Source organism: Hyla sarda, chromosome 11 (assembly GCF_029499605.1).
Source record: "Hyla sarda isolate aHylSar1 chromosome 11, aHylSar1.hap1, whole genome shotgun sequence".
NCBI lineage: Eukaryota > Metazoa > Chordata > Amphibia > Anura > Hylidae > Hyla > Hyla sarda.
Window position 1 is genome coordinate 34,169,382 of NC_079199.1, and position 13,923 is coordinate 34,183,304.

Below are 13,923 nucleotides of genomic sequence, written 5' to 3' on the forward strand. Positions count from 1 at the left end.
ATTCTTTTTTTTTGCTTTCAGGGTAAAAATGGGGGGGGGGGAATATTTTTTTGGAGGAGGGGCTCTATCACTTTTTTTTTTCATTTTTTATCTATAGCAATCATTAGTTTGTTAATACTGTTCAGCGCTATGCATATGCATAGCACTGATCAGTATTGTCTGCGATATTCTTCTCTGGTCTGCTCAATATCTGAGGGGTTAATGGCGGAAATCAGCGTGATCGTTGATTTCTGCCATTACTGGCGGGTTCCTGACTGCTGATAGCAGCAGGGGCTTGCCGAGCATGATGCAAGCACTGCTCCGGTGCTCGCTTCATGTACAGGACGTAAATGTACATCCTTGTGCGGTAAGTACTAGGACACGCGGACGAACATTTACATCTAATGTCGTTAAGGGGATGTCCAGTGAAAGACAAATTATCCCTTATGCCCTTAGATGCTTTAGTACAGTGCTCAGGTCTCTTCAGTGCTCTCATAGAAATGAATGAAGCGTGTTCCTTCTGCAGCACACCTCTCAGACAGCCGGGGTCTTGTTCAGGTGATCCCAGCTGTCTGACCCCCATGCCATCAGACACTTATGCTCTATCCTGTGGACAGGGAATAAGTTGCCTATATTGTTTTTAGTGAAATTGATGCATGCTGGGATTCATACATGACATTGATGCATGTTAATAATACATATAGAATTGAGACATGCTATTAGGAAGGTCACCTTTAATGCAGCATTCATGTCCTGCAGAGCTGCAAATGTGTCCCCCATCTGCAGATTTACAATAGCACGTCCCTCAAATCCCAGCATGCTTCTTGCATCAATATCCAGGGCCACGGTAAATTGGTTCCAAGCTTGCTGAAGTAGTCCTTGGGCCTGCAGAAGACAAAAAGAGCTGATAAATGCATAATATACACCAATCAGCCATAACATTATACCGACTGACAGGTAAAGTAAAAGAATATTGATTATCTGGTGACAATGGCCCCTGTCACAGGGTGGGATATACAGTATTTGCTCGATTATAACAAAAGGGTTTTTTCATAGAGAAAACTCCTGAAAAAGCAAACTTGTTGTTTTAAATTCGGGTCTAAAGGGCAGCGCCAGTAAAATGTATTACATATTTACCATGCGGCGGTCGCCAGGTCCCAGCTCGTCTTCAGAGGCGGCTTGGCGCATTTCCCAGGAGTGTCTAGAGCTGGGTGGAAGTGACATCAAGGAAAAGACCATGTTCTCTTAGTGCTAGGCACTGCTGGGAGGTGTGCACCAGAGCTGCAGAAGACGAGTACAGCAGCTGAGCCGCATGGGAGGAACAATGCCGAGGCCAGCTATATATGGAATGAGGAAGATTAAAGTTCATTCTTCCCCATTTCATATCTAATCCCATCAATTTGATAGGGGACATGAAATAAAGGAGACATGGAGACCATGAAATGTACAAGAACAATAAGAAATGATTATTTGTGGAGGGAAATTTAAAAAACTAAACAGAATTTTGCTACTTTTGTTTGTATGCAGTGCACTTTATGGGAAAACTGGCATGTTCTTTTTATTCTTTGAGTCGATACATTTAAAATCATACCCATATTAGCTGTTTATCTGTTGCTATACTATTTAAAAAAAAAAGTTTATCTTTTGTAAGAAAATGAGTATGCTGTAACATAAGTTTAGTTCATAATATAGTGTCTGTACTAGTGCTGGCGCTATGACCAAAAATGAATATCACAGTATTTTTCTAAGTTACGGCGGTTTCACTGTATTTAATGGTATTTGGGGGGGGTCCTTAGTATAGTGTCAGGTGGTCGGAGGTCCTCACCATGGTACCCAGGGTCTCTGTCAGGCCGCCCGGTAACTCTCCTCCATGTCTCCCCAGTTCTGCTCGAGCTTCCTAGTGGTCGGGGGTCCTCACCATGTTACCCGGGGTCTTGGTCAGGCTGCCTTGTAACTCTCCTCCATGTCTCCGCAGTTCTGCTCGAGTTTCCTGCGCTCGCCCAGAAGTCATGTGCCAGCCTGGAATTGTAGTCCCCTCCCAGCTCCTCACAGTCAGTTCAGTGCGGCTCGGACTACACTCCCCAGAGACGCTGTGCCGCTGGATGTTTCTCCACGCCATCACGCGTTGGAGTTGGTTGCTATGGAAATGGTATTGCGGTATGTGGAAAATTCATATCGTAAAGAAAAAACACACTGGTATTCGGTATGAACCGGTATACCACCCAAGACTAGTCTGTTCCTGTCTTTGATGGCTGGTATGGCAATTCTTAAGTTATCTTTGCCCACATGTTTATTTATAGCAGCATACAAAATGAGTGTTGTCTGAGCTTTTCCCAGGTTGAAGTGCAGCCCAAGACATTACATCACTAGTCAAAGGGGGCCTGTCTGGTGTAGCAACCACTGGGTGGGAGTAAGATCATTCTCCAAAGGGCTGCAGTGAATTGTAGTTGACATCACAGCAAAGCATGCAATGGAGCTGCAATGGGTTGGGCGGTTGATGTGTGGAAGGAAGAAAAGTGACTCGTAGTTGGAGGGCAGGAACTCCAACAGAAAATAGCCATTTCTCTAAAAGAATGTAGCAGAGTTATAGTGGACTCACAACATAGCTATTTAGTCCCAAGACAAGCATAAATCCTTCCTATGCATGTCCATTACTGTCTGGTAGGTACGGTAAGTACTAAAATCACCTTATGGTGTATAACCCCTTTAAAAATGTCCTATTCTGACCCCTGTAAATTTCTTATTTTTCCATATACACTGCTGTATGTGCGCATCTTTGCGGCATGATCTGTAGTTTTGGTCGGTACCACTTTTACATATATATGAGACTTTTTTTTCTGGGATGTGATATGACCAAAAATCTACAATTTTTGACTTTGGTATTTTTTTTTTTACATTTACTCCGCTCACTGTACGGGAACATTAACATTATATTTTAATAGTTCAGACATTTCAGCATGTGGTGATACCAAATAAATGTATTTTATTGTTTACATTTTTTTTATTTGTAAGATCGTTAAAAAAGTGATTTAATTTTTTACTCAGTTAAGGGCTTATTCACATTAAATTAAAACTTTTTACTTTTAGATTTTTAAGTCTCCAAAGGGGTATATTTATAGCAATCTTATGATTGCTAATACTTTTCAGTGCTATCTATAGGCATAGCACTGATTAAAGCCATCTGCAATCTGATGTCGGACATTACCCTGGCTGATGACATAAGCTGGGACCCTCCATGCATGAAGCAAGCGTAGCTCCTGCGCTAGCTTCGTGTACAGAATGTAAATGTATTTTCTCGTGCGTTAAGTACCAGGGCACCAGGATGTACATTTATGCCCAATGTCCTTAAGGGGTTAATGGGGTCCTCTTATAATCAGGGTTATCTTATAATCAAGTAAATTAGATATTAGGCAGAAAGTGACCAGTCAGTTCTTGAAATTGATATGTTAAAAGCAGGAAAAATAGGCAAGCAAAAGGATCTGAGTAACTCTGACAAAGGTCAAAATGTACACCACCGGGTCAGAGCATCTCTCCAAAACTGCAATCAATGGGGTGTTCCTGGGATGCCATGGTTACTAACTACCAAAAGTGGTCAAAGGAAAAGAAACTATGCACTAGAACAAGGTCATCTTCATCCATGGCATATTGATATTTGTGGGGAGTAAATGCTAGCCCATCTGGTCCGATCTTCACTGTAGGGTGAACTGATGACATGAAGATAACCAAAAAAACTCTGATTTTCCATTTTATAAAGCTAATGGTCAGTGTAAATCACTTTATAAAATTCTTTTTTTCCCCGTTTGCCCTGTAGTAAAATACAATTTCCAATTCCCTTTTGTCAGTCATTTTAAAATGAAAAGGAGATTGTTTTAACGTTCTTCAAAGGGTTTGCTGACAGAAAACCCAGAATCAGTAATTTAGCATCAGTTTAACATGGACAATAATGATAAAAATGAGGGAACATTTTCTTTAAATCGGAAGGATAGTTTTTCTTTTAATAAATGACTTTCCAAGGATTGACGGACAATACATTACCCTGGCTAGTGAATGGCTTTTAAAGATATTTATTTACAATTTATGAAACATTAACAGCTGTAATATTGTATACTGTGCAAAGAAGGAAAGTAAATGGTCCTTATCTAAACTCATTCAGAGTTTCTATGAAAAGCGTGTCAACAATTGCTATGCATTGTAATGAAATCTTTGAAGCAAAAGGTGGTGTAAATGATGTGGAAATATAAACCTATTAAGAGAAAATACCCTGAAGCTATTCAACACCACAGAAGAAAGAGTCTGCTGTCTACTGTTCCTGATACTGAGTATTGAATCAAACCTTGGTCGTTGGTACTTTAATTCACAATGAACCATCTATATCAACTTGTGGACTTATTTTCACAACATTTTATATTTTAATCTGATAGGTAGGGCTATAAAATATGTATTACAGTATGTATTAGTGTCATCAGAACAAAAATTACTAACTACAGCAACACTAGAGTCACCAATTTGAGTAGGTGAGGTATAGGGTGAATGTGTCTATTGGTATGTAAATCATTCCATCAAATTGTACCTGTTTAAAGAGGTTGGACTATGAACATTTATCACCTATCCACATAAGTGGGATCCTCACCAATCAAGATAACATATTCCTGAGTCCCATGTCTCAATAGAGTGTAAGTTGCTTGCTGCCACGCCATTTAAAGGAGTAGTCTCATGGAATAAAACTTATTTTTAGATAAGTTTTAGATTGCGGAGGTCCGAGCGCTAATATCCCCCGCAATCTCCTGTATGGAGCATGGCTCTCCCCTGGAGCACCACGCCACCTCCACATATGTCTATAGGAGAGCAGTTCAGCTATCTTCCGGGGATCCTGAGAATAGGGGATAAGTTTTATTCCATGAAATCTCCTTTAAAGCCTATGGGACTGCTGAAGAAAAGTTGAGTACAAAGCAGAGCTATCATCATCAGTTCCATGGAGTGGATCACAACATCCTCACTCACTGCTCCATGCAATTGGGGGGGGGGGGGGGGTAGTTTAATTAAAGGGAGTCCACACAATCAGACTATACCCCAGTGATTATACATTTATCTTGAAGATAGGTGACACATGTTGTTTATGGATGAACGCTTAATGTGGAGCTGTAAAAAAAAGTCTGATAATTAAATCAAATATAAAATGAGAGTAAAACATTTGTGGTAGGCTCTGTTCACACAAACATCAGAGGCTACTTTTGAAATCTTTGCTTGTAGATCCATCAGATATGACAGAAAGATGAAGCACAGCATACTGAGCTATTGTTCCCATTAAAATGAAGGACACCGCTATGGAACTCGTTGGACCTCATTATAAGTTAATGGCGTCCATCAGGCACAGATGTCCATCATTCAACAGATCTGGCACATTCATCATGGTTTCCAATGAAACAGTATAAACAGAGCCTAGGAAACATGAGAAAGCTGATATCTCTATACATACATCTGCGGTTATAATAATAGTTTATATACATATAGAGATAGATATAAATATAGGCCTGTTTCCATAGTATAGGGGATAAGCGTCAGTTTGCACGGGAGGGAGGGGGTATTTGGGGTGTTCTGGCTGATTGGATCCCCCCCACAATCTCGAGAATAAAGACCTGAGTATTTGTTTTCTCAGAGATAGCAAAGTACAACTCTCAGCTATATGCAGCTCCTATAGAGAAAGAATAGAGCAACAGAACGCATTTTCGACATGCGGCTCCATTCAAAACACTTAGGTCCCCATTCTCAAAATCTTGGGGATCCCAGCAGTCGGATCCCTTGCAATCTGACACTATATCCTAAGAATAGGGGATAAGTAATTTAGATTGGAGAATGCCAAAGTACCACACAGGGAGAAAATGCAAACTAAATGCAGATGTTGCTTTTGGTTGGGTTTGAACCTGAACTGAAAGGCAGAAAAGCTACCTACTGAAACACCAAGATGCCTATGCAATTTTTAGTAGTCTAGTGTTGTTTAGGCCAATAAGGAACAATTCTAGTGCATGTGAATGGTTTGCTAGTTAAATGGTGTATCTCTGATGATCTGGAGTGTTAAATCGTTGTGTATCTATTAGAATGGCTAGAATATGTCTATAAATGTTTTTTAGTTATAGTATATTATTCAATGATTTGATAGAGGAATTCATTATCCAGTTCTGTGTTAAGCTGGGTTCACATCAGCTTTGAAGCTCCGCTCAGGGAGCTCCATTCGCAAATTCCATTCAAATGACAAGACATGAGAGGACAAAAAAATAATGCAGATCAAGGTTTTTTTTCTGCTCAACTTCTGCAAAACAACAGACGGATCCCACTCAAAGTCAATGGGACTCCTCGGGACCTGTTTGTGTCTGTTGTGCAATGGACCAGACCAGACTGTGAACTTAGCGGTATACAACATGTTTCTGCAGATGACAAAACAGGAAACCATAGGAATATACCGGTAGATATTTCTCACCTGTAAATTGTATCCCAAACAGATCCTTGCTGCAATGCTTGTGGGTTTTAAGTGAAGAGCCTTCATGAAGTCTGCCTGAGCACGCTTAGTGCCCTCTTTATGCCCATACTCCATGTATGCATTTCCACGACCAATGTAGCCCTCAGGAGTCAGAGAGTTTATTTGTAACACTTGGCTGAATGCCAACATTGCCTCCTTATACTGCTGTAATCTGAAAAAGGGGAAATTCATGAGTCATTTACACTTAAAGGGACATCTTATCCCCTATCCAAAGGAGGGGCGGAGCCGTGACGTAACGATGCTCCGGCCCCTGTATTGCGCGTCATTACATGCAGAGCGAACTCGCTCTGTGCTGTAATGATAGCGCAGTGCCGCAGCTGGGATCCCGGGGGTCCCCAGCAGTGGCATCGCGGCGATCTGACATCTTATCCCCTATCCTTTGGATAGGGGATAAGATGTCTAGGGGCAGAGTACCCCTTTAAACACATAGTAGGATTAAATATACTTAAAATCCACGGTATATATTTATGGAATATTGAGGGAAGAGTCTGGTAAGTGTCAGAAGGATAGATACAGGAAGAAATGGGAGCAAGATATTGGACAGCTAGAGAAATCTCAGTGGAATTACATTATAGAAAATATTACACTTCTTTCAATTAATGCAAACTTTAAATTGACACAATTTAAACTGATTCACAAATTGTATGTTTCCCCCAAATAGTTGTTTAAATTAGGGTATAGAGAACACTTCAAATGCCTCAGATGTCTTTTTTAAAAATTATATAATACATTTTTTTTTTTTAAATAGCATCCTTCCCAGGAGTACTGAGATTGCATTTGTTCAGGCCATATTGGGTGGTCAAGTTGGTAAGGGTCATGATCAAATATTGTCTTAATTTATTTGTGCTAAAATTCTTATATTGAAGGTCTGGCTCTCGGACAGGGTCCTCACATTCATAACCTGGTATAATTTGGTTAAAAAAGTAAAAAAGCATTTGACTGCAAAAAAAGCTCTTAACCGTGATAAAGCACTTGTTAAGCACCATAAAGTATGCTGGAAGTGGAAGTAGAGTCTCCTTATTAAATTTCATTTTTTTTCCCTCTTCCTTCCTCCTCCGATTTCAGGTTCTGGGTGGGTTTAGGTGAGGGGTTTATCTTTACTGTATGTATTTCTGGAGCTAAGATTATATATGAAATATTAAGAAAATCTTAATCAAAATAAATAAATATAAATGTTTAGCCCCTTCTTAAATTCTCTTTTAGGATCTGTCTTTACTAGGGTTTAGTCTGTGGAGAATCCTTTCCTATAGTTTCCATCAAGTTGCCTTTCTTGTACACAATATGGATGTCCACTGGCACCTTCGTACAATTCTTGAAATGAACAGGATATGTTCCAGTTATTTGCATTGATCACAGATACAATGAATAGCAACTTTATTTAACAGGGCACGACAAATCCCAGGCGCAAGGTTGCCATGGGGAATGAGAATTTCTCCCTGGTGCTTAGGTGTTTGTCAACCATGTGACCTGTGTGTTCACAGCTGCCCGAGAGCTAGGATGAAAGCTCGAACTGATGCCGCTGTCACTATGGACAACTTTACTCATCTAGTATTCCTCATCATGGGATTCCGTCAAACATGTACGTCAACCAGTGAAAAGGTTCAGAACTGTCCGTCGCCTTTCATTGGTTCTTCACGAAGTGAGGGACAGAGGCTGAAAGCGACAGAGGAATGTCAAATGATCAGAAGGCAACCGCCTTTTTCATGGTATTGATACGGAGTCTTTCAAATTGTTGGGATGATGGGCCTAAGCTCACTGAATAATACAAAAAACAATCTCCCGGAGGTTCCGGGGTTAATAGTGTAAACACAAACTGAGGAGGAAAACCCCCAGGATAATATCCCCAAACTAAGAACCCCCCCCCCCCACATTAATATTAAAAGTAGTCTTTATTGAACTCCGTAGAATATACAACCCAAAATATTGCAAACTTATTTAAAAACACAATGTGCTTCCGATATCGTGCTACTGCACTGATTGACACATTAGAGAATGCACTTCACTCCTTTTATACATATATGACACGCTGTGTTTATATCTGTGTTGTCACAATGGTCATAGAGGAGAGGGATATGCACTCAATTTTAAGCATATGCTCTGGTGTGTATTCGGTACAGCACACTGCTAGTTAAAATAGCATAATTAGCCTCCCCGACATTTCGCCGATTAGATCGACTTTGTCAAGGACACAGAGGCTTTGTTCCGTGATCTAATGTGTTCACGTGCATGTTTTCGTACTTAGAAGAAATTTCAAGCGCACTATTGTGCATGTTCCCGACATCCAGGAACTCATGTCAACTTCTAATGCGCATGCTGCCGGACTTAGAAAAAAAGGTTGGAGAACCTTTCCGCTCTTGGTGCCATATATCGGTACGAGGTTACCTGCTATTTCCGGACTTAGAGAAAATTCTAATCGATGTTAGTGCGCATGTTATTGGACTTAGGCAAATCATGGTAGAATTTGCTCTTTCATAACAGTCTCTGATCCCATATCAGCCTCTTCTTGTATGTTATGATTTGTACTTTAAATCTAGGTACTTGTCTTTGAGCTGGATAAGTTAGTCTCATATGATCTCCCTAATTTGTTACAAATTTTTATTCTGGATTTGGGAGGAGTTGATTATCATTGTTAGTGAGGCTTAGATATTATCAAGATATGAGGCCATGGCTGTATGTGTTTGATTATCTCACATAAATTAGAGCATTTATTTTCAGCTTCCTCAATATACTGTTATAGATTTTGAGTCTTCACTTATATATTTATAATTTACGGATAATGGTAAGTGTATCAAGTTCAGTTTTACTGTATCACTTTATTGTAGACTAACTGATGTCATTTTATTTCCCAATAGTTCCATCTGATACAAGAGCCTATATCTTCTGATAATGTGGTAAGTTTGTAAACCGATGTTACTATAATATATATCTTATAGTATAACATAGTACTCATGATTTTGCCAATAGTTTTAGTTTCATATAGGGGTTAGACGCAGAGTTACTGATTTTACAAGTTATTTTTACTGAGTTATTTGAACATATTATTGTGTTGAACCTGCAGATCTTTTTCATTTGGGTAGGTAATATATAGTTTATGACAGTGTTTATTCCAGGAATGCTGAAAAAGAGAAGCCTTCATTAAGTCCGTGTGGATTTCTGCTGTTAAGCCGGTAGATCCATTTGGCTTCCTCTTTGAGCTACATTTTATCTATGTTCCCTTTTCTTGGGCCATATGTCATTTGTTTGAGGCCTCAAAACTTCAGGCTCTCAATCTTATGCTGATGTTTCAATCTCACATGTTTCGCCAGGGGGACATCTATTCCGGTTCTGATAGTGCTAATGTGTTTGCTTATGCGTTTTCTAAGTTCTTGTACTGTTTTTCCTATATATATGAGTGGGCATGAACACATTGCCACATAGATTGAATTTTTACTACTGCAATTTATGAATTGCCTAATTTCATATTGTCTACCGTCTGATGGGTTGGTAAAGATTTTGGTCTTGGACATATATTTGCAGGAGGTACAATGTCCACATGGGTATCAACCATTTAGCGGTTTTGGTAGCCATGTGTTGCTTTGTGGAGCTTCATCTTTATGGTGACTATGCACTAATAGGTCATGAATGTTGGCCCCTCTTCTGTATGTAATGTTGGGACCCCTCCCTAGTACTTCCTGCAGATCTGGATCTGATTTTAGAACATGCCAATGTGTTCTTAAAATTTGTGTGACTTTTTGATCATATCCATCATATGTACCAATGCACCTTATGATTTTATTCGACGGATTGGATATGGATTGATTGGAACTTAGTAGTTCAGACCTATTAGAATTGGCTGTTCTAAAGAATGCTTTACGCATAGACAAGGCTGCATGAGCAGAAACACCAATCACCTCCCACCACCACGAGAGGGAAACGCCCCCTTCCCCTGAGAGAATTTCTAACACTGTGAGCTGATGAAAAGCAGTATATTTATAATAAATATAGGTGATAGAGACATAAAAATTAGATGTACCTGGCCAGGATTAGGTACTGAGTAACATATATTATTTATAATTATTTTATTGGATCTCAGAGGTAGTTTTGTCATGGAGCAGTCTATAAGGCTCGTGGCTAGCAATTTCTGTAATTGATCTATGCCCATACAAATAGCAATATAAAAGGAGGTGACAGGAGCAGAGATGTAATTTGTCATGTCCTCATCCATACCACATAATTCATTTCTGTTCTTTCCTGCACAATATGTAATCAATTGGTTTCTAGTGTGCTGTCCACTATTTATAGATTTCTTCCATCCTGTTACGTCAAGAAGTTCACTGCATCCAACAAGAATCTCCTTTAGGGATATTACAGCCCCACCGTTTCTGCATCGACATATTCTTAGACATGATGCCAATGTTACACAGCACTGCTCTCAGGAAAATCAATGTTAGAAATATTTACAGGTGTCTAGAAACTGGGTGTATTATGCCAACATAGATAGCAACATTTAACCATAGCTACATATGTAGTACAGAGACTGATACCTGTGATGACAGTTCCCTATAACCTGATGGATCTTCACATCATCAGGAGTTTTTATAGCCACAGCTTTAAAATCCTGTTAAAAAATAAATACATTAGCTGGTATGAGATTAGGTATCAAACATTACAATTTTAATAGCCTCATATGCACAGGGAAAGTTGGTGCATATTGGGTTACATGTAGGCCCAATGTTGAGCACATTAGATACAACTTATGTGTGAACAAGAGGCCTGCATGTATGCCTGATTTTGCAAAGGGGTTAATAAATAGTATTATATTCCTTTCCGGTTATTAAAATTTACTGGATATACACCAAATGCTCAGAATGTATGATAATTTGGTTGCTGTTTTGTATGTTGGTGTATTCCCAATAAAACTTGCAAATATGCAACACATATTCTTAGTTTAAATTCATTCATGTGTATGTGTATAATAAGTACAGTATACAGGGATTAATGTACATCTGACCCAAAAAGCCCTATACATGTCACTAATCTATGGTGAATATACAAGAGAATGATAGTTTCTTGTATGTTCAATGGCCGATGTATACTTTCATACCTCTAGTGCATTGGCATAGTCATGTAATTCAAGGTACAGTAATCCACGATTCACAAGAACCTTAACATCCACTTCCTTCCCCCCTCCAAGGAGAAGAACAATAGCGTAATCCTTCAGTGCCTGCAAAATTATACGAGGTAAAAGGTGGAACAAACATTACACTACTTCATAAGATACTATACAAACATAAAATGGCATAATGTCTTAAAGGGGTTCTCCGGTGGGAAACAATCGTTTTCAAGTCAACTGGTGTGCCAGAAAGTTATTCAGATTTGTAAATTGCTTCTATTTAAAAATCTTAATCCTTCCAGTACATTTTAGCTGCTGTACACTACAGAGAAAGTCGTGTATTCTTTCCAGTCTGACCACAGTGCTCCGTGTGAGGAACTGTTTAGAGTAGGAGCAAATCCCCATAGTAAACCTCTCCTGTTCTGGACAGTTCCTGACATGGACAGAGGTGTCAGCAGAGAAGACTGTGTAATAACTACACAACTCTCTGTAGTATACAGCAGCTGATAAGTACTGTAAGGATTAAGATTTTTAAATAGAAGTAATTTACAAATCTGTAACTTTCTTACACCAGTTCATTTAAAAACTATTGTTTTCCCCTTTAAAGGATCTTTCCTTATGAGTAACTATGGCAGCATTCCCTAACCTGTGGATCTTCAGCTGTTGCAAAACACTTTTTTTTTTTTTTTTTATTGACTGGTGCCAGAAAGTTATACAGCTTTGTAAATTACTTCTATTTCAAAATCTTAATCCTTCACGCCCCTGCCCCCGGGTGACGTCACGCTCCGCCCCTCAATGGAAGCCTACGGGAGGGGGCGCTCCGGGGACTGATTACTAACGGGGTGCCGCGTGCATGATCGTGGGCGTCCCCAGCTGCGGGACTCCCGCGATCAGGCATCTTATCCCCTATCCTTTGGATAGGGGATAAGATGTGTTAGCACCGGAGTACCCCTTTAAGTTACAATGGTCCATTATATGCTGAAACTATTGTATGTTGAGGCCATTGTAAGTTAAGGGATCACAGTAGTCTCTTAACTTGCAGCTAAATCAAATTTCCTCATCTGGGTGAGGAATAAAAGGTTAAAACCAAGGGGCCACTTTGAATTCGCTCTCAAGTCTGGCAGAAGTTAAAGGGGTATTCCAGGCCAAAACTTTTTTTATATATATCAACTGGCTCCAGAAAGTTAAACAGATTTGTAAATTACTTCTATTAAAAAATCTTAATCCTTCCAATAATTATTAGCTTCTGAAGTTGAGTTGTTGTTTTCTGTCTAACTGCTCTCTGATGACTGTGCAGTTCCTATGGCGATATTCTCCCATCATGCACAGCTCCCGGGACATGACATCATCATTGAGCAGTTAGACAGAAAACTTCAGAAGCTAATAACTATTGGAAGGATTAAGATTTTTTAATAGAAGTAATTTACAAATCTGTTTAACTTTCTGGAGCCAGTTGATATATATATATATATAAAAAAAGGTTTTGCCTGGAATACCCCTTTAAACCATCTGCTGAGAGTACCTGATATTATAAGACAATTTCTAGTCATATCATGTGAAGTTTGTGAAGTCTGTTTCTCATACATGCATTGGAGCTTCTACACCAGTATAAATGTCTGTTTTTGTTCTGACTGCAGCTGTAACTCAAACAACCATTTTCACAATGATCAGCAATACCCCCGAGGCTGCTGCTTTCCTTCAAATAAGCCTTCTTAAATACATTCCTTGCTTAACAGTTCTGTAATCCTAGCCTTTTATCCCACATTCCCTACCTCTTCGTACATCTTGATCTGATGGAAGCAAACTCCTCTGTTATAATACACAAGAGAACAAGATGGATCCAACTCTGTGGCTTTTGTTAAGTCTTGAATTGCCAACTTATACGCCTGGAATGAACAAAATATTGATTACATCTTGTGCAATGGTATACAAAAGAAAAGGAATCAGCTCACCACATGTTGTTGTGCCGACAGAGTGCACGAGTCCGGGAGCACGGATCCAGGGAAGCCGTTCTTCCCCGTGGCAGCAATGGAGAGGAGGTGAGGTGTAGTCCAACTCCCAGGTGAAGATGGTGGTTAAAACTAAACCTTTAATAGGTCCCTTAAAAAATGAATGCAAAAAATACAAAAATATGTGACATGTCACATTAAAATTGTGAGAGAACGCCGACGCGTTTCGAGACTTAGCTCTTAATCATGGCATGACATGATTAAGAGCTAAGTCTCAAAACGCGTCGGCGTTCTCTCACAATTTTAATGTGACATGTCACATATTTTTGTATTTTTTGCATTCATTTTTAATGGACCTATTAAAGGTT

At 39.4% G+C, this 13,923-nt stretch overlaps 1 protein-coding gene across 8 annotated transcripts in view; it reads right to left on the minus strand.

Moving 5' to 3' along the window:
- Window positions 1–13,923, minus strand: part of TTC6 (tetratricopeptide repeat domain 6) — a 167,841-nt gene that overhangs the window by 38,900 nt on the left and 115,018 nt on the right. For all 8 annotated transcript variants that reach the window (XR_008848967.1, XR_008848971.1, XR_008848972.1 and 5 more), the window contains 5 exons: window positions 13,379–13,492; window positions 11,598–11,717; window positions 11,038–11,111; window positions 6,455–6,665; window positions 712–864 (listed from right to left, as the gene is read on the minus strand). Coding sequence is in view for 1 of the 8 variants with exons in the window: in XM_056546769.1 (XP_056402744.1) it covers window positions 712–864; window positions 6,455–6,665; window positions 11,038–11,111; window positions 11,598–11,717; window positions 13,379–13,492 (672 nt within the window). In the remaining 7 variants the exon portion in view is untranslated. The remainder of the gene's footprint in view (window positions 1–711; window positions 865–6,454; window positions 6,666–11,037; window positions 11,112–11,597; window positions 11,718–13,378; window positions 13,493–13,923) is intronic.